Source organism: Sminthopsis crassicaudata, chromosome 3, assembly GCF_048593235.1.
Source record: "Sminthopsis crassicaudata isolate SCR6 chromosome 3, ASM4859323v1, whole genome shotgun sequence".
Taxonomy (NCBI): Eukaryota; Metazoa; Chordata; class Mammalia; order Dasyuromorphia; family Dasyuridae; genus Sminthopsis; species Sminthopsis crassicaudata.
The window spans coordinates 553,592,908-553,620,403 of record NC_133619.1 but is presented as its reverse complement, the minus strand read 5'-3'; the positions used below and the strand labels follow the sequence as shown (position 1 = coordinate 553,620,403).

Below are 27,496 nucleotides of genomic sequence, written 5' to 3'. Positions count from 1 at the left end.
AAATCCCATTTCAGACATGAGCACCAGGCTTTGAGTCAGGAAGATGTGAGTTCAAATCCCATTTCAGACACTTGTTTTGTTGTGTGACTCTGGACAAGTCACTTTTTGCTTGTATCTGTAAAATAGAAAAGAAAATGGCAAACTACTATAGTATCTTTGCCAAGAAAACTTCATGGACTAAGTCCAGAGGGACATGTAAAGTTGGACATGATTGAACAGCTGAACAGCAACAACAAATTCTAATTGTCAGAACATCTGGACAGATAGCTACAAGACACATATATTGAGACACATGTATTGGGGGAGGACATAGGACATGTACTTCCTATTTCCTTCCCCAAATGGGAAATTGGCCAATAAAGGATGAAGCCATATCCCAGAAGAGAGAGTAACTGAGGACTCCAAACTACCAGTGACATTATGTCCCTGCAACAAAGATCCTGAATGACCCACCTTTCCTTTCATAGTCATTCCTATTCTAAAATGATGAGAGCTTCTTTAAGACAAACATCAGTAGTATCCCTTTGTTCTCCAGCATTCAGTTCAGCAGCTGCTTAGCATCCTTGTTGGGGAAGGACTGTTGATACAGTTCCTAAAGCTATGGTTGCACCTGCTTTCTTGGCGCCTCCACAAGTCAGCTGTTTTGTTTCCCCCTAACGAGGTAGTGAAGAATCTGACCACTTTTCAGTGTCCTGGAGAATTCTTTTAGATTTGGACTTTTGGAAACAGGAAACTTTCTTCTGGAGAAAAGTCCAGGGGAAGTTTTCTTGGAGATCCATTTTAAAGGGAGCATAGTACAGTAGAAAGTACTGAATTTGAAGTCAGAGTATCTATGTTCAAATTTTGTCTTTTCTACTTATCAGTTTTGGCAAAATCACAATGTCTGTTTTGTATTTTATTTTTATTTGAACTTGGGAGCATCAAAACAAACAATACATCTCAAGTAGTTCAGTGGAAATCACATAGATTTAAAAAGAGCTGAGCTCAAATCCAGCCTCAGACACTTATTAGCTGTGTTACTCTGAGTAAGTCACTTAACCCTGTTTGCCTCAGCTTCCTCATTTGTAAAACAGGGATTATAATATATCCTAGGGTCACTGTGAGTATCAAATGAGAAAACATTTGTAAAGTGACTTTAGAAACCTTCAAGAGCTTTAGAAATATCATTGTAGCCTGTGCCTTAAATAAGGGAAGTTGTATGTGTGTGTTTTTCATCTGAAATGAAATCTTACTAGAATTTAAAGTTTCATAGAAATCTTACTAGAACTTAAAGATAGATCTGACATTCTGGACTCAGGTAGTCCTCTGGATGTAATGGTTTGATCAAATATAAAATCCTTTGCTTGACTTTTAAAGTCCTCCCTAAGTTGGCTCCCCTGCTGTCTTTTTGGTCTTCTTATACCTTACACCCCTTCCCTCCTAAGTCTTTGATTTAGACTTTTAACTACATGAGTAATTCTCCTTTTTCACTTTCTATAACCCCATACCTAGAGTTTTCTCCTTCCTCATATTTGGTTCCAGGTCTCAGCTTCCTTTTACTTTTAGCTAACATCCCATTTTCTGAAATAAGCCTTTCCTTTCCATGTTAATTCCCTCAATAACTATTTCCAATTTCTCCTATCTCTTGTTCATACACAGTTGTTTCCATATTGTCTCCCCCATTAGGCTGTGAGCTCTCTGAGCACAGGGAGTCTCTTTTGCCTTTCTTTGTAACTCCAGCACTTAGCACTATGCCTTACATATGGTAGACACCTAACAATCACTTGTTGACTTGACTGAATGTGTGATTATACCCTGGGGAAAACTGACAGCTCTGTATGTTAAGATGGTCCGTGGAAATCCAATAGTTTCAAAGTTCTCTTCTGGAAGAGCCTCTCCATTCACAGGAATCCTAGGTAAGATACTTGAGGATTAAAAACAGGAGGTACCAGTTAACATTCTGCAAGCCTCCCCATCTAAACAGTGGAACTGAGAAGAGAGTAAGAATTAATTAGTTAATTTAAAAGCATTTATTAAGAGTTATCTATGCATTAAACACTTGGCTAAAGTGTTGAGTATATGAATACCAAAGCAAAATAGACCCCCACCTTCAAAGAGTTTATATTTTAATAAAGGGCAGAGACAACATGTAGGGAATGGGGGTGGAGAGTGGGGGAATTAAGGATGTTTTGCCTTGTGAAATCACAGAGTTAGACAATGGAGCAAGAGACTGACACATCCTTTCCAGGAACTCCTCCCCTAGCAGAATTTCATCCTGCCATCTATCTCTCAAGTCTGATTTTAGTAAAAGAACAGGTGGGTTCTCCATAAGAAAGTTGAGCTGAGTCACACCAGAGAACCTTTACATCAGTTGTGAGTCCCTTTTATATCAGCCTACCTCTAAAATAGACCTGAACATATTGATCTTCCTCCCAAAAAGGCAAAATTTGAAGGAAAAAAAAAGACATTCTTTTGTTTAAGTACTTTTGAATTCTCTAGACTTAGGAAAGCAAGTAGGCAGAATTATAGCCCTGTAGTCATTTATTCTGTCTTGAACATTTTCAAGTTTTCTATTCTCATATGGCTCATAGAGGGGCTCCAGTCATTCATTTGAACTTTCACCCTTATGTTAGTTTTGCCTTCTGTCAATTGGACAGTGAAATAATTCAGCTGTGATATGGAACCCTACAATTGGAAGTCTTTTGAATCGAATCTATTTTATCCTAAAATTAAAAAAATGTAAGTGAAAGCCAGAAAGAACCTTAGAATTTAAACCAGTTCAACAAACATTCCTTGAGCACCTCCTGTATACATAATATGCTAAATGCTGAAGGTACAAAGACAAAAATTGACCAGTTCCTGCATTCCGGGGAGGCTAAATTTTCCTGAGATACTGTATTTCAGCTACCTCATTTTTCAAATAAGAAATTTGTGACCCAGAGAATTTAAAAGGATTTTTTAGGCTAAAAACCCATTCAGTGATGGTCAGCTAGCAATTTATGTGAAGCAGACTTTGGGATTTTAATAGACTGAAAACTCAGTGAGTCACTAAGTGATAGCAACAAAAAAAAGGTATCACCTTCCTAAAGAAATTTCTTCAGAATTTGGTTTCTTCAGAATAGGCAATTCCCTGAGCTTGAACTCCCTTACTGATACAGATGGCAACCCATTTGTGACTTGGTAGAAAAGTCTTGGGGAATTGCCCAGAGACAAGATGGTTATCACTTGGCTCGTGGATTAGACTCCAATAATAGACTTGTTCAGCACTGGTCAGACCATATATGGAATTGTGGCCAATTCTGGGCAACTCATTTTAAAAGGAATATTGAAAATCATAAGGAATCCAGAGAATTATGACTGGGGAGGTAAAAGGATTCCAGTAATAAGATAGGGTCTGTCTTTCCTAGCCCCAGCCTATCAAAAATGGACATTTGTGCCATTTTATGAGATGCTATTGAGACTGTAGCTAGACTGGAGCTCTCCAGATCATAAAGTACCTGAGTGGTTGCTACTCTAATTATGTATATTCCTAAGCAAGCTGTTATGGGAGCTTTCTAGAAAACTTGGCCAATTTCTTCACATTTTGTCTCTTCCCAGAATAACCCTTGTTATTGCGATCTGACCATGGTTTCCCATCACCACCATTTCAGTGGTTCCATTTAAAATAAGAGTCAATACCAGCTTTCCCCACATGGGTTATTGGACTTCCTTATCAAAGATTTATTTTCATCATTATGCAGGAACCATAAGTAGGAAGGCACCTTGCTTTTCCTTCATTGTTAATTACCAAACAAAAGTTAGGAAACTCAGTCCCCTCTATATGAAGAGAGGGTAGCAGAGAAAGATATCTCTTGAAACATTATGATTTTGACAATATTTATAATTGTTATTATGGTAATGGTAAGATCCAGAATATCTTTGGGTCCTTTCTGTATTTCTTTGATTAAAAAAAATTATCTTTTTGCGTGTATAAAATGGCTAGTAAACTATGTGGCATTTTTTCCCTAAGGACACATCAATTCAGTCATGTAGAATTACCAAATGAATTCATTTTGATTTATCATACTTATATAAACACAAACTAGCCTGCAGCACAGGAGGCTTATCCTTCATCATCTTTTGAGTTTCTATTGAAAATAGAACTGAGAGTGAGGAAAGGAGAAAAAAAAGAAGGAAGGAAAGAAGGAAGGAAGGAAGGAAGGAAGGAAGGAAGGAAGGAAGGAAGGCAGGAAGGAAGGAAGGAAGGAAGGAAGGAAGGAAGGAAGGAAGGAAGGAAGGAAGGAAGGAAGGAAGGAAGGAAGGAAGGAAGGAAGGAAGGAAGGAAGGAAGGAAAAAATCCTCAGGATGACAGAAGATGAAATGGATAGTGTCATGAAACCAAACCAATAACGACAAGTATGGACTAACTTTAGGAAAGAGTGGAGAATAGTACCCTATCAGGGACTCTCTCTTCTTCTCTGTCCATTTGCTCCCTAGGTTATTTTCATTCCTTCTTCCTAGACACTGAAATTTTGAATCCAGAGGAAAAAATGGGAATCTGAGTGATATATGGTCAATGGGGTCATGAAAAGTCAGGCATAATTGAGTGACTAAATAACAACAATTTTCTCTCTCTCTCTCTCTCTCTCTCTCTCTCTCTCTCTCTCTCTCTCTCTCTCTCTCTCTCTCTCTCCATATGTATGTGTATATACCACACATAGTACATGGATGGTGACCCTGGAACATAAATATGGATAAATATACCATGCATATACACACATCTTTTAGACTTAGAGGACTGAAATATGAAATGATTTTACTGAGGTCCCATAGCCAGTATGTGTCAGAGGCAGGATTTGAACCCAGTTTTTCCTGACTTCAGATTTTTTTTATGCTACACCACTTTTTATCTCTATCTCCTTTTATAGACTGGGGAACTGAGACTCAAAGATCTTGACTGACTTACTTAGCATCCCAAAGCTGAGAAGTGGCAAGGCTAGGTATTTCTTTACTAGATCCTAATGCCTCAGTTCACCACAGTTTTATCTGTTTGTTTCAATATTTAAGTCAGCAAAGGCATTGCAGTAATTGTTAAGGGGGAAAAAAAGCAAGGTCTTAAGTAGCTCAAGTGAAAAGTATTCACTCTAGCATTCATGCATTCCTTTGCTCCTACATTCACAATGCATGACTCTACCACAAGGCTGGATGGCTAGAAGACTTTGATTATCCTGGCAGGGGCTCCCTCTGCTTCTCTGCCCCTATTTCCCATTGCTTTCTAGATAACTTTTATTCCTTAAGGTATTATCAATCTGGTTCAAGAAAGGGAATACCAAGTGCCTTATTTTGAAAGTTCTCAAAAGAGTGTGCATTTTAATCTGGAATGAAAAGTGGTCATATGTAATTTTTGCAGGCTATCTGAAGAGGCTTTGAAGAGAAAGAAAGGAGTTCTTTGTAGGGTTTTCTATAATCTTTATCTAGAACACTAATACATGTATGCAGGCATATATTTATTATTGTTGTTGCCATTTCCTTCTCCCAGTGTGTCCCATGTTACAGAGGAGAAATTAAGCAAATTAGGGGTTAAATGACTTGCCCAGGTTCACACAGATAAGAATTGTCTGAAACTGGGTTTGAACTCAGGTCTTCCTGACTCCTCTCCCAGTACTCTTTATCTACTAAACCAACTAGCTGTCTCTACCTGACACATAGTAAGTCCTTAATCAAACTTTGTTGACTGACCTACTGTTTTAGTTTCTCTATACCTGGAACACATCTCCAAAATTCTGAGTTATGATTGAATTAAATTATCCTCTTTGCACCTCCTCGAAGTTTGGGTGTGGAGGCTTTGGGTTTTTGTTTATTCTTTTTGTTTTGTTTTGTTTTTATCTGAGTTGATCAAATATGTCATTAAATTGCTGTGTCCATGTATTCAGTTTATTGGCTTCTCTTCTATCTCACTGGAATCATGTGCACTTGGGTCTTCAAGATTTCTAGCCATCTTCTGCCAAGTTCTGCTGAAGAAATCTAAGCCATGAGATTCAATTTTACCTATATTGGGTTTTTTTCCCCTAAATTCTTTGGTATCCACTCTTCCTGTTTCTGAAACTCATCATCCATTTCATCCTTCTATCTGGGCATCTCTTATTTTACTTATATGTTGTAGATTGCAAAGAGAAGTTACTTATAAATATTAGTACTCCCTTATCCCCAAAAATAAGCTTCTTTAAGATGCTTTCCATCTCTAAATCTAATAACCCTATGATCTCTTCCCTTCAAATTCAGTGTTCTTTTTATCTCACCATCCTGCCCTCCTGTTTTTTAATAAAATAGTCTGTTTTAAACTCTTCTTGACTACCAAATAAATGTAGGCTGCTTGTATGTAGCATAGATGTAAAGGTACTCTAGAGATCATCTCCCTCATTTTACAGATGAAAGAAACTAAATCCCATGAAGGTTAAGTAATTTGCCCAGAGTCCCATGGGTAGCAAGAAGCCAAGCTGATATTTGAACTGATTATAAATCCAGAATTCTTTCAACCATCCTTTTCAGAAGTGCTCCTTGGGGGACCAGGGTGCAAGGAAGCAATATTGGGGAGAGAGTTCTTGGAAGGATTTAATAAAACTAAAATACTGAGAAATGTGCTTTTAAAAAATGCATATGTGACCACACTGGAAAGTATGACTGCATAGAATTATGGGGCTTGTAGTTCTAGTAGGAGACTCTTTAGAATACTAAACTTTACTTTCTAACTTTAGTCAGCTTCAGCACTGCTCTGCCCTTCAAAGACATTTTCTCTTTCCAAGAGGCACAGTCACAGAGTAAAGGCAACATTCAATCACTAAGTCATTTCGGAAATTGGGACTGAAAGGCTTAACATTAGCCAGTTACTGCCCTAGACTTTTGAACTTCCTTATATAATTTCTCTTTTCTCACTTATTCAGTTTCCTAATTTTTCATTGTCCCCTAAGAGTTAAGAATCACTCACAAACTGTGAAGTATTTCAAAACAATTTATATGATCAGTAAACATTTATTTAATGCCTACTATGTGCCAGTCATTATGCTAAGCACTAGGAACAGAAAAAAAGTGGCAAAAGTGGTCTTTACAACAACTCTATGAAATTATTTGTATTGAGATTTTAAGGAACTTTTTTGTAGCTACCAGGCTAGGAAGAAATAGATCTAGAACCTGAGCACAGATCTGATTCCAGGACCACTGGGTTTTCTTCCTTTTGTACCACTCTGCTTCTGATACATATGAAAGTTCTTTCTCAGAACACAGCTAAGTATCAGTAATAGTCAAGCTGATTTTCTGTTAGTATCAAAAGAAAAGAAAGGCTGCTAGAACTTCATGGGCCATCCAAAAACAGATCCGGCAGGCAAGGAGCTCTCAGAATGTCTGTGATGATGATAATTTTTTATTTATAGCTTTTTATTTACAAGATATATGCATAGGTAATTTTTCAGCATCGACAATTGCAAAACTTTTTGTTCCAATTTTTCCCCTTTTCCCCCCCACCCCTTCCCCAAGATGGCAGGTTGACCAATACATATTAAATATGTTAAAGTATATGTTAAATACAATATATGTATACATGTCCATACAATTGTTTTGCTGCACAAGAAAAATCGGGCTTTGAAATAATGTACATTTAACCTGTGGAGGAAATAAAAAATGCAGGCAGACAAAAATAGAGGGATTGGGAATTCTAGGTAGTGGTTTATAGTCGTCTCCCAGAGTTTTTTAACTGGGTGTAGCTGGTACAGTTCATTACTGCACTATTGGGACTGATTTGGTTCATCTCATTGTTGAAAAGGGCCATGTCCATCAGAATTCATGTGATGATGATAATTTTTAATAGAATTTTATTTTTTCCAATTATATATAAATTAAAAAAAATTTAGTTCCAAATTTTCTCTCTCCTTTCCCTTCCCCCTCCCTAAGGAGATAAGAATTTTAAATGGGGGGGGCAGCTAGGTGGCACAATGGATAGAATGCCAGCCCTGAAGTCTGACCTTAGACACTTAACACTTCCTAGCTGTGTGACTCTGGAAAAGTCACTTAACCCCAATTGCCTCAGAAAAAAAATTTAATAGGTTATATGTGTGCAATCATGTAAAATGTATTTCTATATTGTTCATGTTGTAAAAGAAGAAACAGATCAAAGTGGGGGGAAATGACAAAAAAGACAAAGTGAAAAGTGTGCTTCAAACTGTGCTCAGACCCCATCAGTTCTTTCTCTGGGTATGGATAGCATTTTCCATCATGAGTCCTTTGGGATTGTCTTGGATAGTATTGCTGAGAAGAACAAAGTGATTCATAGCTGATCCTTGCACAGTGTTGTTATTACTGGGTACAGCATTCTCCTGGTTCTTCTCACTTTACTTTGCATCAGTTCATGTAAGTTTTTCCAGGTTTTTTTTTTTTCTGAAAGATAATAACATTTGAGCACATTGTTAAACCTTACTCTGTGCTCAATCCTAATCTGTCCTCCACTGATATGTGGCACTTCTTGGATCTGCCTGTTAGTCTTCCCTGTATCTCTACTTGATTTCCAGTTTCCAATTCCCTAATTGAGTCTCTAATTCCACTTATTCTCTTCCCTTCACCTTATCTAAAGGACTCAAGTTGAAGATTACATCCTAAACCAATCCCAAAGTGGCCCATTATTACTTGGCCACTTAACTAGAGTCAACATGGCTTTTAGTCTCAGATGCCCAACATTGGTTGGACATTAGGTGATTCACTTACATTTTTAAACTTCAATCCATAAATAATACATAGTGACAAGGGATTACTCCCAGGATCTTTCTTTGTGTGGATCCAACTGAAGCACAGATGCAAACTGCTTTATATCTGTAAAGTGCTATGCAGAAATGTCAATATGCATAGTCAAAATGCCAAGAACAGCAAATAACCAATGCCAGATGTGGCTTTTCAAATTGAGATTAGAAACGAGAGCACAGCAGGGGTCGAGCCAACTGCTCCAAAAATGTAGACATTCATGAGATAAGCTTTTGTCATGTAACAAAACCACCTATGACACTAATAAAATACAAGTCTATTGACTACAGCAGTGACCCTCTTTCCCATATTTCATTTTGAGTAATGAGCTGACAACTCTGAATGACAGGAGAGATTCAAGGGGCAGCAATTTTTACCTCATCATACCATACTGGGAACAAAAGCATCAATTGCCAGAGTCGAGTCCTCCTCCCACCCTCCTTAGGTAGATTCAACCAGAAGACCTGCATGAGATTATTAACAATTCAGACAATACTCCGAACATTAGATTGAGGGATGTCTAGGGAAGGAAGCAGGTCCAGGCTATGACTTGGAGCCTGCAAGGCTTTAATTATTAGTTGTGCAGAATGTTCTCCTCAGGACCTGAACATGGACAGTTCAGTCAGGCAGCCCTCTTCTGGGAATCAGATGGAATGAGACCTCAGGACAGGCAAAGTGAGTGAGTTCTGGAGCCCTCGGGCCAATTATTCTTTTCCAGCTCTAATCAGAATGGCATGAGAACAGAAATGGTGAGTTCTCAAACCCTTGGAGGGCCCAAAGCTAAGACCCAATTAATTCCATTTCCAATTGTGAAAGCAAAACTGTTTTTGCTGTTGTAGACTTCTTTGGGCACAATGGAAATCAAAATGTGTTTCTTCCACCTACAGATAGCCTTAGCCCTTAGCCCTGACTTTCAGAGGCTTCAGATATTGTCCCCAGTAGGGTCTCATAATTTATATTTCCTATAGATGTCAAAGAATCTCAGAGTTGGAAGGGAATTTCAAGGCCCTTCCTATCCACCTGCTGTACTTGAGCAAGAATCTCCTTAGCTTCCCTAATAAATAATATTTCAGACACTGTTTGAAGAACTCTGAGGTACTCACTCCCTCCTAGAGCCACCTATTGGACAGTACTAATCACCAGGAAATTTTTCCTCACATCAGAATAAAATCTGACTTTTTGTAACTTCCATCTTTCATTATCAGGCTGACCTATGAAACCAAGCAGAAAAATTCTAATCCTTATTCTCCATAACAGTCTTTTAAAAACTTAAAGCTATATATCATGTCCTGATCCCCCACTACCACTCCACAATCTTTCCTTCTCTAGAAAAAAATGCCCCATGCAATCCCTACTCTCTCTCTATCTTTCAGAATCCTCCCCTTCCTTCGAGATTCAGCTCATATCCCCCTCTCTGAGTTGCCTTTCCATGTTGCTCAGTTCATTGGTTGGCCACTGTTCTTTTTTCTGGATCTCTCTTCAGCCCCTACCACTCCTGTTTCATATTATGCTTATGTTGGGATATAAAAAAAACTACTTTCACACCCATCCTGAAGTAGAACATGAGATCCTTTAAGTAGATCTTTTCTATATGAGATTTATATTTGAAGTCAGAAAACTGGGAGTCAAATCCCAGCTTTGCTACTTAATCCTTAGGTGGTCTTGAATGAAACAATTAACAATTCTAGAGATCACATTCTTCACCTGCAAAATGAGCCAGTCAAACTAGTTGTCTTCAAAGATCCCTTCCGTTCCTGACCAGGTACAAGGAGTTCAAAAGGGGTAAATCAATACCAGCAAACAATACAGCACTTTACCAGATCAAGATTTAGCAGATGGATGTGCTCTCTCCACAAACACAGGTTGAATTTTCAAAATTTGCTTTGGACAAAAAAAAAAGGCAACACATAATCATTTTTATGATAAGGAGACCCTCTAAATATTTTTGTGGCCTGATCTTTGGATAGGTACAATCTGTTCCTGGACCTGTGAGCTTAGAATTAAAAGGTGCTGAATGCAAATCCCACCTCTGACATTTATAAAATGTGTCAGTTCTCTCTGAATCTTTGTTCCTTTATCCATTAAAGAGGAAGTTGAGCTACATAATTTCTCAATGCTCCTTCTAACTCTAAATCTAAGAACCTAAGTCTCTTAATATCTCTGTGCCTCAGTTTCTTCATATCTAGAATACTTGGAACTACCTGGTTTCTAAAGTATCCTTCCATCTCTAAATTGATGAGACTCTGGTTCTATAGAAAACCTGTGAACACTCAGTGGAACTTGAAAGGGAATCACTTGTTGTTGTGTAGAGAATTTTTATTCTGCTTTAAGTGAACCTGGTGATTTCTGAGGTCCCTCTGGCTGGGATTTCATGACCCTGTATTGTCAGTGTCATTCCTTGATGGAATATAGGAGAACCTCAACTGGGGAAGAGTCATGGCAGCTTCCCTTTCTCAAATATCTTGCTTATATTATCTAATTTTATTTGAAACTTCCTTATCTCCTCTATAAGGAGAGGAAAAAATATGCTTATCATTACCATTTTTCAGGTCAGGAATCTGTAGGTCAGAGAATTGAAGGGACTTTCTGAAGACCACAGGACTATGGAGAGCCACCTTTTAAACATAGAATTTCTGCTTCCAATCCCAGGGTTCATTCCAAAATATCTCACTGACTTCCTGGGTAACTTTTAATAACTAGTGTCTCTGGGAGGTGAGTCATTTCTCCACTTTATCCCTCACTTTCTTCATTTGGAAGAGGAAGGAGAAAAAGAAAGAGAAGATTATGTCTTCCAGTTCTAATATTCTATGATTCTAATGGTATCCTGGGGATGCTGACATCAAGTCTGCACAGGGACAAATGCCAAGGAGTTAACAAATTACTTCCTTTGCTCTGTTGTCAATTTGTTGACTCTCTGGCGGCTTATAGGACAGACACATCATAAAAGAACCAAAGCACTTCTTTTCACATTATCTCTAATTACCTAAGCAGTCTGTAGTCATTAAAAAGGGAAAAAAATCTCTACCAATTTTGTGGATCCCAACATCTATACTGATACCAAACTCATACTGAAAAATAAAAAGTTTTTTAAAGCATCCAGTTAAAGCATGCAAGAAAAAATTCAAAGTTGCATTCCAGATGAGTTTTTTGAAGTGCCAAGGTTCAAAGTAACAAATTTTCAAGGACTTGTGATTCCTTTGGCAGTGATATAGGTCATAACTACTTTATGCCTTAATATACAACTTTTACAGATCTTATGATCATGGATTTAGAGCAGGGAAGGGACCTTAAGCATCATAAAATCCAACTTCTACATTTTTCAAATGAGTAAACTGAGGCCCAATGAAGTCCTTTTTTTGTACTTAAATGTACTTTACTCAAATAATATTTGCCATTAAATTATATCCCTTTTAATAGCTTAGAATGGCTATCTGATCTTGAAAATAGAGCAAACAGACCAAAGCAAGAATATATTAAGTCCTATGGGTATCTACTGCTCCTTGTTTTAATATATTTATTTTGAGAATTAATATATTTATTTATATTTATATATATAATATATTTATATTATATAATATATTTATATTTATAATATATATAATATATTTATATTTGTAATTACATAATATATTTATTATATATATAATATATTTATTTTGAGAATTAGCACTTTGGATCCACTCTATACTGACTTTAGCTTTTATAGCAGTTTGTCCAGGGTCACACAGATAATTAGATGGCACTCAAATCTAGGGTTTCCTGACTCCAAGTTCAACACTGGTGTGGTTAGGCAAAAAAAAGCAACAAAAACTATTAGCACATTCCAATGGTCTCATGATAAAGAGATTAATTATCTCATGGAAGAGAAATGGCAAGGTATTTTGAATAAACTTAGAAGGGAATGTGGTAGAGATTGTTGTATAATAAAGCTGGAAAGATGAATTGACGTCATCTTAGAAGGACCTACTAGAGCTAGAGCAAAGCAAAAGAAGGAGATGCCATAAAGTTAAAAAAGTCAAGTTGCTGCCATTTTGGAAGGACTACTGGTATAATTTTGGAAAAGTAAACATCCCCTCCATGTAGTCATAAAGCATCAGAGCAGGGCTGTGGTGTGAATTATTTTTCTTTTTCTTTTCTTTTTCTTTAAGGTTTTTTGTTTGCTTTTATGTTTTATAAAATAATTATTGTATTCAAAATAACCCAGTCATGAATTCTTGGTATTGGGCCACTGACTCAACATGTCACCTTCAAAAAGATTCTAGGTCTGTTTTCTCATCTGTAGGAAGGGATAATGAGATAGATAGGTGATGTATTAGAGTAGTGGGTCTGAAGTAAGGAAGACAAGTGCAAATAAAATTTTAGCTCCTTCCTAACTGTGTGACCCTGAGCAACTCACTTAACCTGTTTGCCTCAGTTTCCTCATTTATAAAATGCACTGGAAAGGGAACTGGCAAGCCATTCCAGTATCTTTTTCAAGAAAACCCCAAATGGGGTCACAGAAAAATTGGACACAGTTGACCAACTGACAAATAAAAAATAGAATGGTGAAATTCTTGAAGCAGCTTGTGCCTGAAGTATTGAAATTTAGAGCAAATGTGATAGTTGTCTTTTATAGAATGTGAATTGGACATGTTCTTCTTAGACCACTGGGAGGGCAAAAGTGAGGGATCTAAGTGCAAGTTAAAGGAAAGATTTATTCTCAATATAAGTTAGAATTTCCTAACAATTAAAGCTGTATGAAAATGTAATGGGCTTCCTTGGAAATGTATGTGTTTCCTGCCACTGGATTTCTTCAGACAGAGACAGGACAACTAACTGCTGAAGATTAATGGTTCAGGTAGATCTTGGGGGCTCAGTCACTTCTTGGGCCCCTTTCCAGTTCTGAACTGTGATTCTAAGATTCTATGACTAAAAGAAGGAAAGGTAAGCTTGCTCAAGTCTATCTGTATCTTAACAGTAGGGCTCACAATATCTCAAGATGACTTGATAGTACACACAACTTCCCTGGGTCCTATGTAATTATCACAGGAGGGATGCTCTGATTGCTCACTTGATTACAATTTGGTATCCCACGCTTATCTTCCCATACACTCATTTATTTAGCATGCCTTAGGAGAGCTTCCTTCAGATAGTGCCTGACTTTTCATTTGTTTTTCCTGAAGCAGAAAAGCCTTGTGAAAAAAGCACCACTTATGGCCATATAGGTTTCCCTTTCTCCTACTCCTCCTATCCCCTCAAATTATAGAGATGCCCCAATCAACTTTAGTCCTTTCCAGAATAACTTGCTTCTTGGAGAATGTCTAGATTTCACATGGACTATTTATTCCAGGATTAAGATAGAGGGAACCATAGATAATAATTCCTTTATTAAAAGTACTTTACAAATAGTATTTCATTTGATCCTTACAACACCGGGAGGTAGATGCTGTTATCCCTATTTTATAGATGAGGAAACTGAGGCAAATATGTTAAGTGCGATGGATGATAGAGATCACCTAGTGCAATTATATATTCAAATTCTGCCTCAAATGCAAGATGTGTGACTCTTTGACCTAAACTGTGACCTTTAATCTCTCTCAATCTCAGTTTCTTCATCTGTTAAATAGTCATAATAGCACTTGCCTTATAGAGTTGTGAGAATTAAGTATAGATAATGTAGAGATAATATAGGTAAAGTGTTTTTGCAAATTTTAAAATACTTTATGAATGTGAGCTATTATTTATAATTATCATCATCATCTTACAAACAGTGAAACTGAGATCCAGAAGGACCTGTCAAAGGTTACAACCTATGATAAATAGCAAAGTCAGAATTCAGATGCAGGAACTCTAAGTCTAAATACATCAACTCTGGTACCTAACTCAAAATCATAGAACTGCAGAATCACAGAGTGAGTTGAGGAGAGTACTGGGCCTACCACTTACTAAAAGAGTGATTCTTGGCAGGTCACTTGAGTTTTTGAGTTTCATTTTCTAATCTATAATAATGGGGACATGGGATTGATAACACTTGACTAACTCATAGGCTTGTAAGGGGATAAAATTAAATACATTAAGAAAAACACTGTATCAGCTCTTATTGTTTGTGTTGTTTCATTAAATCACCTTTAAGTGATGATCCAATGATTTTTGGTTTTATTGCACTCCCTGTATTCTCTGGGTTTTGGTTGACACAGGTTGCTTGGTATCTGTCTCTCATTTCTGTCCTATTGTTTTCCTGTCTCACCAATGCACAGAATGCCCCATGTTCCCTTCTTTCACTTACATGCTCACATGTCACCTCTTCTGTGATGTTTTCCTCCATCCCCACTTCAATTCTGTTCAAAGACTTGGGGTATGGGAGGAGTGCCTCATCAAACTGATGTCTGCTAAAATAACATTTGACAGCTTTCAAAAAGGACCATTTTTCTCCATTTATGTCAAGGAAAGATAAATGAATTAATTATAGAATCCTGGAATTTCTGTGAGTGGGAAGGGACCTCAATTTCCTCCTCTGTGAAATAAAGAGGTCGTGAGGAACAAGTGAGATAATGTGCATAAAAGCACTATATAAATGACAGCTATTATCATTATTACCAGTGTGACTCTCTTTGGGCTTACATTTTCTACCTAAAATGAATGGATGGAAACAGGTGATCCCCTAGCTTCCTTCCAGATAGAAATCCTGTATCCGTAAGAACCCATATCCCACATATGCAACAGTATGAAAATGTGATTAGCAAAAATATCCACAGCAACACAAAATAACTAACACGGAAGAGCTCATGGGCTGTGCCCTTGATAAACAGCTTCATTTAAGTTGTGTCCACCTGGGTGCAATGATAGAGAGTAATATTGCCTTTCACTGTCTTAATTCAAACCTTCTCTCTCTCTCTCTCTTTCTCTCTCTCTCTCTCTCTCTCTCTCTCTCTCTTTTTTTTTTCTCTCTCTCTCTCTTTCTCTTTCCTTCTCTCTCTCTCTTTCTCTTTCCTTCTCTCTCTCTCTCTCTCTCTCTCTCTCTCTCTCTCTCTCTCTCTCTCTCTCTCTCTCTCTCTCTCTCTGTCTCTCTCTCTCTCTCTTTCTCTTTCTCTTTCTCTTTCTCTTTCTCTTTCTCTTTCTCTTTCTCTTTCTCTCTCTCTCTCTCTCTTTCTCTCTCTCTTTCTCTCCCCCTCCCCCCCCCTGCTGCCCAGGAAGCTGTGAGGTAGGACTTCAGATGTGCTGGCTCCAGGTGTCAGTGGAGATAGGAGTTGGGGGTGGAGGTACCTCTTCTGGTTGTCAAGGAAACCAAGGCCTTATCTAACCTACAGAAGGCACAAAATAAAGTTGCATATTGCTGTTCATTATCAGTAGAACCTGGGCTGTTAGGAAGCATTAGATGTAGTGATCAGAATCAGGAGACCTGGGTCCAAATTTCAACTTTGCTACATAATACCTGTGTAATTTGGGCCAAATATCCTAGCAATTTGAGCCTTCCAACAGTGGAATAGGACTGCCTCAAGAGGAGCAGCAACTTCCCCGTGAAATAAGGTCTACTTCTCAGGTGTGCATTGGATGAGATGACCTTTTAAGTTTTCCAGTTCTCAGAACCTGTAACCTATTCCAGTGCCTACTCATACTTTTGAATTAAGAATCCATGAAATAACATCCATGAGAAGAACTTAACCAATTTTTATTTTTGTAATAACCATTCACATTTGTGTAATGATTTTTGGTTTCAGAATTGTTGTGCTCATCCCAGGGTTATCTGACAAGTACCATTCTCAAGGCAGCTCTAATCAGAACAAAAATCTTGCTTAGAGTAAATTGTTATGTATTCTTGTTGGAGAGTGCTGCGATAGGATTCTGATGCTTTTTTTGCCATTTTTTTTCAGCATTTAGACTTTCATACTCCCTATTTCTGTCTTTCCTTCAAATGTCAGAGAAAAGAGAAGAGACTTTCTTGGCTTTTAAATTAAAGATTCCTTTTATCAGAGTGCCTAATGTTAGAGTTGAAGTTAGAAAGGTGTGTGTTCAAATCTTGCCTTGGACACAGATGAGACTTGTGGCCAAAGGAAAATCCTTTAACATCTCTGAGTCTATTTCATCTGTGAAATGGGTATAACATATGGGTATAACCCATATGGTTACTATGAGAATCAAGGAATCATGTATGCTATTCACTATGTAAACATTAAACTATTATACTATTATTATAATTTGTATTATTATAAAAAAGAAAATCTGTGATTTTAAAGAACTCTATGGTGAGGAAACTCCCTCTAGTCTTATAGAATTGTCTGTGCACCAGCAGTTCAAGACCCTTGTCCAGGGTCACATAGTCAGTATGTATCAGAGCGGGACATGAACCTGGACCTTCTTCACTACAAGACCCATTTTCTATCCATCCTGCTCTGCTGCCTGTCAGTTTCATTACATGCTGTATATCTCAAATTATATTGTACAAATGGGCACATTTGAAAATGCCTTGGGAAGAACATGTTAATGGTACTTTATAAAAGATGATGTGATAAATGTGCACATAAAGAAAATTAAAAACAGATTATAAGCTTTTTAAAAATTAGATTAGGGCAGCCCTAAATGAGATTCCATCATTATGCTAAGGAAAACTGAGGCTTTTGAAATAAATTAGCTGCTTCAAGGTAATGAGTCTGATCAGTGTAGCTTCTGCAGGGAGGGGTTTATAATAGAAATCAGGCAAATGCTTTCTTGGGAAAAGGGTCTTTTGTTCTGCTAATTACTCTATATAAGGACTGAAGTCGCTGAAGATAAGGAAAGGGAAGCTATTTTAACAACTGAAGGGGCCTCAGAGACCATCTGTCCAAGGAATCAGAGCCAGACACAACCAAGAAGAGCTAGCTAGATTCAGCTTGTGTGCTACTTCCAATATTTAATCATTGTATGGCCATGGATTAAAGAGGAAGGAAGGGAAATAACTTTTATATAGTGCCTACTGTGTGTCAGGTACTGTGCTAAGCACTAGATTTACAAATATTGCTTCATTTGATACTCACAACAACCCTGAGCTGTAGAGACTAATTACCTCCCATTGCCAGTTCACATTTGAAAAAGCTGAAAAAAGATTTTTTTTTATTACTTGCCTTTTATCACACAGCTAATAAATATCATCTTCCTGACGCCAAACCCTGTGCTCACTATCCATTGTAATACAGCTGAGCATGTCCTTAACCTCCCTAAGACCCGATGTCCTTATCTGAAAATTTGTATAATTTATAACAGCTTACCTTCTAGAATACTGGAAATGAAATGATGTTTATAAAGTGTTTAGCAGATCTTAAGGTGTGAAATGAAAATAAATAGTTAATGTTCCTATTATTATTATTACAACCCCCTTTTAATAATCCAATTCAGCTAGCATTTATTGTCTACTGTGTCATAAGTGTGATGCTAAATCCTGGGAATATAAAGATGAAAATGAAAATTATCTGTCCTCAGGGGACTTTTATTCTTGAGATAGGCAGAAAATTAAATCTAAAATATATTAAAGTAGTTACCAAGGAGAAGACACAAGTCACATATGAAGGACAGTTAACAGTAGACAGTAACAGAAGGTACATTGGGACAATAGGGCAAAATGGAGAGGAAAACAAGATAGAAGAGGCTGAGATGAATAACTCTGAGAGAGCATAGGCAGGATCAGGAACTCAATAACTGTCTTTCTACCTTTCTCTCTCTACTCTGGCCACTAGTCCAGAGTTCTCCTTACCATTAACCATCTCCCAAATACATAATCAATTTAGATTTCTTGTAAAATAAAGTGATTTGTCTAAGATCACATGAAAACAACCCAAATATGGAATTTCATAGTCATCCCCATTACTTATGAGTTTAATTCGATGGGTTTATCTAATATGCAGCACTGTGCTAGACAATGGGGAGTTACAAGATAAATATAAAACAAAAGCTTATATAACATCAGGGAATTTAAGGAGTATCTAGTAACTTTCTTTCCTCACCTGACTTTCTCTTATAAGCTCATAACACCTTAGGAAATAAATCTGAAAAAAAACAACCACCAGCACCTTCTTTTATATATTGAATTCAGCTTCCCTATCAGTTATCATCCAGCTCTACCATATCTATATTGATACTACTTTTGTAACATTAATATTTTATTTATTTAATTGTTCTTATTAGGAACTCAGTATATCAGTATGATATTTTCAAAATATTAGGCTTGGGAACCAATGAGGAACATGGGAGAAAAAAACATTGGTCTCATCAGAAATCTGGGACTATCCCAGATGTATTCTTCCTAACTGTGTGGCTTTGGATAAATCACATATTTCTGTGATTCAAAGAAATTAGCATTGTAAGGAGACTTATTAGAGATCATCCAACTGAACCCTCTCATCTTGTACACGTACATTCTGAGACCCAAACAAATAAATCAGCCTTTACTTTCCCAAGTAGGAAACCCAAGGAGGAAATCCCAAGTCATATCCAGATTCTCAAACTCCAAATCAAAGTTTCTTTCCACCTTAACATTGATAAAATGAACATAAAGCTAAAAGACTGTGGAGTTAAGAGATTTGGCCTTCTATTCATAGGTTCAAGTCCTTCCTTTGACAAATACTGGCTGTGTGTGTGTGATCCCAAGTCAGAAATTCAACTTCTCAATATTCCAGGTTATATGCATCTGGGGCTAAATCCTCCTCCTTCAATGGAATAGAATCAACAGAAAGGTTTTAATTAAGTTGGAAGAGGTAATATAGTAATAATGATTATAATGTAATATAATATGATATGTAATACAATACAATACAATATAGTGTTTGTTTAGTTGTTTTCAGTCGTGTCTGACTCTTAATGACCCCATTTGAAGCTTTCTTGGCAAAGATCCTGGAGTAGTTTATCATTTCCTTCTCCAGCTTATTTTACAGATGAGGGAAACTGAGGTAGACAGGGTTAAGTGACTTGTACAGGATCATATAGCTAGTAAATGTCTGTAGGCAGATTTGAGCTCAGAAAGGATTCCAGATCTGTCACTCTTATCTATTGTACTCATGTATCACAACATAGTATATCTATCATATGATACAGTACCATTTATATAGCATTTTAAGGTTTGCAAAGCACTCCACAAATATTATGTCACGTTACTATATTATGTCATGTTACTTTAAAACAATCCTGGGAGATAGATGCTATTTATTATTCCCAGTTTGCAAATGAGAAAGCTAAGGCAGATAGTTTAAGTGACTTGCCCAGGTTCACACAATTAATAAATGTCCTAGGCTGAATTTGAACTCTTGACTCCAGACCCTTCATGGTATCATTTACATATGCAAATGTAATTATTTTACCAATAATCCAGCTTAAATACAATGCATTTAGCCCCAACATTGGGTGTAGGCAGTGAGGGTCATTTTACAATCTTAGAGTCTTGTACTGAATTTTTGTCAAAATAAACATGGAAGACTTCATGTTTGATATATTCTCAAATTCCATCATCTCTGATCTGTTTATCCCAGAGAAGTTCATCTTCTCTTTGAGGTGGAAAAATACTGGATGGTTGGAATCTTTGTGTTGCATGAATCTGCAGGGAAGTAACTGCATTTACAAGCTACAGCAAAGACTTCAAATTGTAGAGAAAAGTGCCAACAGGTATTAGAGGAAGAAGTTGTTCACTGGGAGCTCTCTAAAGAAATCAGATGTCTGATTTTTTAAATGAAGACTTCTAGCTCATTGCACAGTTGTGAAGACTGAATGAAAGGATGAGTATAAAAGCATTAGTTAATCGTCACCTCTGTTCTTTGGGTTTTGCATTACATGTGGCGTGTGCATACAAAAATATGTAGAGTTAATAAGTACATGAACAAATAGGGAAGAGAAATACAATTTATCATTCTTCTAATTCCAACAACTATAATTCTTATCTGCCAAAGAATCCCTGGTGAAAAATGAAACCATAAATAAATAAAATTAACCATGGTATGGTGATATCATTTCCTATGTGACCTTGGATTAGTGCTGTCACCTCACTTTCAGTTTTTGGATTGAGCCAAGTGATTTTTAAAGTTTCTTCTTATATTCCCATATATTCTTTCTGGGATTACTTATATCTTATAAATACATGATATCATTTTTCCAGTTCCAACAATTATAAGTCTTATCTGCCAAAGAACCCCTAGTGAAAAATGTAACAATAACTAAATAATATGGGGTTGGGCCAAGTAATTTTTAAAGTTTCTTCTAACTCTGATATTATATATCTTCCTTGTGGGATTACTTATATCTTATAAATACAATTGTTTTCATGTTGCTTCTTTCATTAGAGTGTGAGCTCCTTTAAGGGAGGGACTTTTTTGGCCTTTTTTCATGTCTTGAGTGTTTAGCACAGGCCTTGGTACATGGTAGGTATTTAATAATTACTTGTTGATTAATTGATGCAACAGTACTTTCCATCATGTCCTTTCATTCTTGGATAGAGTGTATGACTGAAAGAATTTTGTTCCAAGCATATTAATTTTTTCTACAGTTATTTTTAGCTGTAAAGAAGCTGCCATCAGCTCTTTCTTGTTACCATGACAACAATTGTGACAGATATTTAATTTAAAAAACTACTTAGTCCTCAGTGTTTCAGGGTAAAATATATTCTACAAATCCAGGGAAATCGCATGCAGAGAGGTTTGGCAATAATGAATGAGTCAAATTAGAACAAAGTAGTGAAAGCTCCTCTTGAGAGAGAGGCCAGGGATTATTTTTGTATATATGATTTTGGGAGAGCATAAATGGCCCACTAGAAAGCCAGAAACTTAGTGGATTCCAGAGTTCTAGTTATTCTATCATCATAAAAATGGCAAACACAAGTTCATCCCTTTGGGCATGTGGTGGACTAATGATGGACCTGAATGAATGAACTAATAAATTGACAAGCCTGAACACATCTAAATGAGGACAATCAGAATAGAAAGGAAGACTTACAGCCTTGCCATGAAGTTCAGTCAAAAGAATTAGGAATATTTAGCCTCCAGAAGAGAAGACTTGGAAGTAACATCATCGTTGTTTTGAAGTATTTTAAAGATTATGATTTTAATTAATTGAAAAATATTTATTGACTGCTATGATCATGGTTTTATGCTTTGCTTAGAAGGATTACAAATGCCTCAAATCTTACCCTCAAGGAATTAAATTAGAATCACATGAAAAGGGGATTTTTTTCTGCTTGGCTCCAAAGAGCAGAATGTGAACCAATGGGTAAAACATTCAAGTAAGTAGATTTGTGATGAATACAGGAAGAAACTTTCTAATAATTCAAGCTAGCCAAAATTAGAGTGCCTTTTTAGATATTAAGGTCCCGATCAATTGAGGCCTGATGACCACTCCTCTGAAATACTGTAAAGATAATTTGTATTTTATCTAATGGTTGATTTGGCTAGGTTCTGATGTTCTTTCCAGTGATAAAAGTTAATGTTCTGTATTTCATAGGATCATAGTTCCTTTTCTTCTCTGGGCTTCGGATTTTTAAAATAATAATATTTAGAAAAGAACCTTACAGATTATCCAGCCCAGAATTCTTCACCTTTTTTATGATGTTATGAACTCTTTGACAATCTTGTGAACTGCTTCTTAGAATCTTATTTTGAAATGTATAAAAACATAAATCAGATTTCAAAGGAAACCAATTATATTGAAAATATAGTTATCAAAAAATAAACCTACTTCATATTTGCTAGGTTAAGAATTTATGATTATGCCAAATCCCTTGATTTTACAGGTACTATAATTGATTCATAAAATATAAGTGATCTACCATAAATAGCACTCCTGGGATTCAAATCCAATTTTTTCACGTATAAAATAAGGTAATTTGCCCAGATGATCTCCAAGACTCTTTCTGATTTTGTGGCCTTATGTTCTGAGTTAGATAAAATGCAGCAAAAGAATATGGCATCCAGAAAGCACAGTAAATGCAAACCATTCTAATTCTAGCCATTTTTTCATAGGGATTTTCTTTGGGCAGCACTGTGTATTATCTCCTATGTTCTTATACTCGTTACAAAAAAATGTTATTTTTCCTCCCCAATTACATGTAATTTCTAACATTTGTTGTTTTTTAAAGTTTTGAATTCCAAATACTATCCTAACCTCCCTGTCCTCCCTTTTCCTTTTGAAGCATTAAGCAATCCAAAATAGGTTCTAAATAATTATAAAGTCTTCCTCCACTTTAACCATTCTCCTCTAATTATATTCCACCAAGAAGAGTGTTCCATAAGTAGGAGCCATATCAGAGAGGAGAGAGTTAGAATGGAGGCACAGAGTATGAATAATAGTGATATTATATTATTTATTTATATTGTTAAATATCTACTAATCAGATGAATTGGTGTAAAGTGGTTAGAGTGCCAGGCCTGGATTCAGGAAGACCCATCCTAAGTTCAAATCTAGCCTCAGACACTCACTAGCTGGGTGACCCTGGACAAGTCTATTTGCCTCAGTTTCTTTATCTGTCAAATGAACTGGAGAAGGAAGTAGCAAACCACTCCACTATCTTTGCTAAGAAAACTCCAAATGAAATCATGAAGATTCAAGTATGACTGAAATAAGTGAATAATATCAGTAAGAGGAACACTGGGTTTTGGCTCAAAAGATCCACTCTCAAGCCTAAGAACTGACACTGGTGGTATGACTTGGGCTGCTACTTCCAATTCTTAATATTGGCTAACTTATCCATAAAGTAGAATAATTGTATTTACTATAAGTACCTTGTTAGGAGTATTTTGAGGATCAAGTGAAACTATGTTTACATAATGCTTTCTAGCCATAATTATTACAAGTCTTTTAAACATTTTCTTTCTTTTCCTCTCCAGAGCCATGTTTGATTATGACAAGAGCAAAGATAGTGGACTCCCAAGTCAAGGACTGAGCTTTAAATACGGTGACATTCTTCATGTTATCAATGCTTCTGATGATGAGTGGTGGCAAGCACGAAGAGTAACTCTGGAGGGAGACAGTGAGGAGATGGGTGTCATCCCCAGCAAAAGGAGGTAAGGATTGTTCTTCTGATTTCATAGCATGTGACTTTTAGAATTTATGGAATGGATAAAAGAGAAAAATAAAGAAATATCAAGAGAGACTCAGAGACACAAAAACAGAGACAAAGACAGACAAGCCAGACATCTAGGAAGACAGGGGGACACAGAGATGGACAGAGATAGAAACCATAAGACAGAGGTGAGAGGAGAAGAAATGGAGAAAGAAAAAGAAAAAGAAATAAAGAAAAAAGTAACAGAGAGAGGAAGAAAAAATGGATACCAAGAGAGAAAGAACACAGAGAGGAAGAAAGAGACAGAGACAGAGACAGACAGAGAGAGAAAGAGAATATGAATTTCTAAAATAAACCAATTTAATCTGAGAATTCATCCAAGAGGAAATTGCTAGCCCAGACAGGTGACAGCAATTTTCCTTTTCTACATATATTATGGTTTTAATGAAAATTTGTGACTATGAGCTCACATTCTGACAAGACACCAAACGATAAACAAACAATCTTTTCAGACTATCTTGCTGTCTGCCTTTTAGAGGAGTTTAATTTACTCCAATGCATGTATTTCAGAACAAACTTGTCAGTATATACAGGGTACTGATTTTCTAAGGACCCTGAAAAACTCATCAGTGACATAGCAAGTATACCAGGCAATCTTTTAGATTAGAACTTCTTAAGCTTTTTCCACTTGCAAACCCCTTTTTGCCTGAGAAATTTTTATGTGACTCTGGGTACATAGGTATATAAAATAGATAGACCAAACATTTACCAATAAATCATGATTTTGCAACCCCCACATTCAGTTATGAGACTTCCATGTGTGTTAGCAAACTATACAATTTGAGAAGCTGGGTTTCAGAAGACTTAAGGTCACAGTAGTCCATGCTAGTAAATCAATAAATTAACATGCATTTATTAAGCACCTACTTTATGCCAGGCATTGTGCTAGACAGAACCCAAAAATGAACCACTCCTGCTCTCAAACAGATTAATTATATTCTATCAGGGTAGATAATCTAAACACATATAAATAAGTACAAAATAGGTTATTTTGGAAGGAGAATCATTAGTTACTTGATGCATACAGGAAGGTGCCTTGTAGGAATGGTACTTGAGCTAAACTTTGAAGGAAGATAGAGATTTTAAGGAGGTGAGGAGGGAGTATATTCCAGACACAGAGATAAAAGATGGAATGTTGTTTACTTAAGAGAATGAGGTTTTATGTATGTATATGATGTTACTAAATACTGATGAAGAAAACTTAAAATTCTACCAGAAACCCAGATGTTTTCTCTAGAAGATGTCAATCAAAGCTGGTTTTGCAAAAATACCAGTCTTTTGGAAATTAGTTTCCCTTTCATTTTCATTTTCATCTCTGGTATTATGGAGACACAGCCAGAGTTCTTAACAGGGTGAAGCTATTTTTCCCTTAGTATTATGCTTGACCAAGAATTTGAGAAGTCAGGAAAAACACCTAGAGTAAGAATTATTCATCTAGGCTCTGTGAACTTTTTAAAAATAATCAGTAACTATTTGTCATCCTATGTATTTTATGCATTTAACAAAAACATGAATTTGAAAAGGGGATCCAGATAGTTTACTAGAATAACAAAGGGGTCCAAGACACTACAAAAGTTACAAGTCCTCTCCTTGTGACAGCCAGATGAAATACTTTTATGTTCTTGGAAATTATATTCATAGGAAAGAAACTTTCTTCCCAAGAAATGTCTTTCTTAGTATCCTTACATTGTGCAAGGACCAGAAATTGTTGGACTATGCCCTAGAAAACTAAAAAAAAAATGAAATTCAGGAGTGATGTTGTTTAAATTAATAAGCTTATTCTACAAAGCTGATATATTTTCAGAAAGCTACCAGGCTATTTCCCCATCCATAACACCATGATTTCTGAAATGCCTTTAAACAGATTATTCATGTAACCAGGGAGTTTAGGACTGCTTGCTATATGGAAGGTCCCATCAGCATTTAACTAAAATAAACCCAGATTTGAGGAGTTTAGACTTCAAACTCACTCAGAGAAGACTGGGCCATGGCATCTGGACTTCTTCTTGTCACCTTTATTTTAATCAAATGAACAGGGTTAGAATGAGAAGAGAGATTTGTTTGCCTTGTTTTGTTTTCTTTAGAAACAATACATGAGGGACAGCTAGGTGGCCTAGTCTTGAAGACAGGAGGACATGAATTCAAATCAGATCTCAGATACTTAACACTTCCTAACTATGTGACTCTGGGCAAGTCACTTAATCCCAATTGCCTCAGGGGAAAAAAAGAAAGAAAAGAAATAAAAGGAAGGGAGGGAGGAAAGAAGGGAGGGAGGAAAGAAGGAAAGAAGGAAGGAAGGAAGGAAGGAAGGGAGGAAGGGAGGAAGGGAGGAAGGGAGGAAGGGAGGGAGGGAGGGAGAAACAGAGAAACAGAAAGAGAAAGAAAGAAAATAAAAAAGAAACAATACATGATAATGTAGAATGAGTACTGAGTTAAAAGATTGGAAATGTTCTAGCCTTGACTCAGCCATTAATAAGGATTGTGATCTGAGGGAGGGAGGGAGGAAGAGAGGAGGAAAAGGAGGGAGGGAGAAAGGAAAGAAAAAGGAAAGAGAGAAGGAGGGAAAGAGAGATGGAGGGACAGAGAAAAGAAGGAAAAAGGGAGGGAGGAGGGAAGAAAGAAAGGAAGGATGGAGGAGGGAGAGAAGGAAGAAGGGAAGGAAAGACGGAGGAAGTAATGGAGAGAGGGAGAAAGAAGGAAGGGTGAATGGAGTATTGATCCTAATTTTGGGGGATCTTTGAATATCAGACACTTGGATTTTTCTCCTACCTTTTGGGAGTTAGTCTCTAAGAGCATGAGGAAGAGCATTCCAGGAAGTGAAACCATGCTCCTCATTTCATTACACCATGTGTCTTGTCACTTTTCCCCCTACCAAGCATTCCAAAAATCAGTCAAAAATGCTAGGATGGAAAAATACAGTACCATAGCCTAACCCACTAAAAACAAAAATAAACTTTTTGCCATAAAGAACAGTGAGGAGAGAAAGATTTAACTCAGATCTCACATATCTACAGGCTTAGAACTAAAGACAACTGGGGTTGTAACACTTTAGAATGTGACTTCCTTGAAGAACAAATTTGCTTGTTTGTTTTTTTTTTAAATCCCAGCACCTAGCAGTGTCATGCCATATAACAGGCATTTAATATATATTAGTAGAATTGTTCAGTTGAGTCCTTTTGGCCCACAAGTACATAATACAATGGGGAAAATCATTCTAGAAGTTTTTCCCTTGGTTTTGTGTTAAGGAAGTATGGAATAAGAGTGTCAAGGGCATGGATTTATGTCCTGACTCTGTTATCATGTATTATTTGGCAAGTCTCTTACACTCTCAGAAACTATCTTCATTTATAAAAGCGGTTACAATAGATGCCCCCCAAAGTCTCTTCCAACTTTGAACCCTGTGAGAGCTCAAGACATGAACTCGAGATATGAGAATATAACTCTGAGTTTAGTTTTAATTTCTCCATGATTTTTCTCCATCTGTGAAATAAATAGTAACAAAAAAATTTTGCCCAACCTCATAAAGCTTGTTATAATGATACATAAGTCAGTGTTGGGAATTAACCTCGTAACATATTGTATGGAAAATTTTATGTAAGGGTAAAGCATAAAATAAAGATAAAATAACTTTATGATATGATAATAGAACTCCCTTCAGTATATGTTCATATGTACATGAACTGGTGTTTAAAAACTGTTAATTTCACA

The 27,496-nt window shown here is 36.6% G+C and overlaps 1 protein-coding gene across 35 annotated transcripts in view; it reads left to right on the top strand.

Annotated features, from left to right (window-relative positions):
- The window catches only part of DLG2 (discs large MAGUK scaffold protein 2), a 2,604,243-nt gene that overhangs the window by 2,494,366 nt on the left and 82,381 nt on the right, over positions 1–27,496 (top strand). For all 35 annotated transcript variants that reach the window (XM_074304592.1, XM_074304594.1, XM_074304589.1 and 32 more), the window contains one exon: positions 23,553–23,729. In XM_074304592.1, coding sequence (XP_074160693.1) covers positions 23,553–23,729 — 177 coding nt within the window. The remainder of the gene's footprint in view (positions 1–23,552; positions 23,730–27,496) is intronic.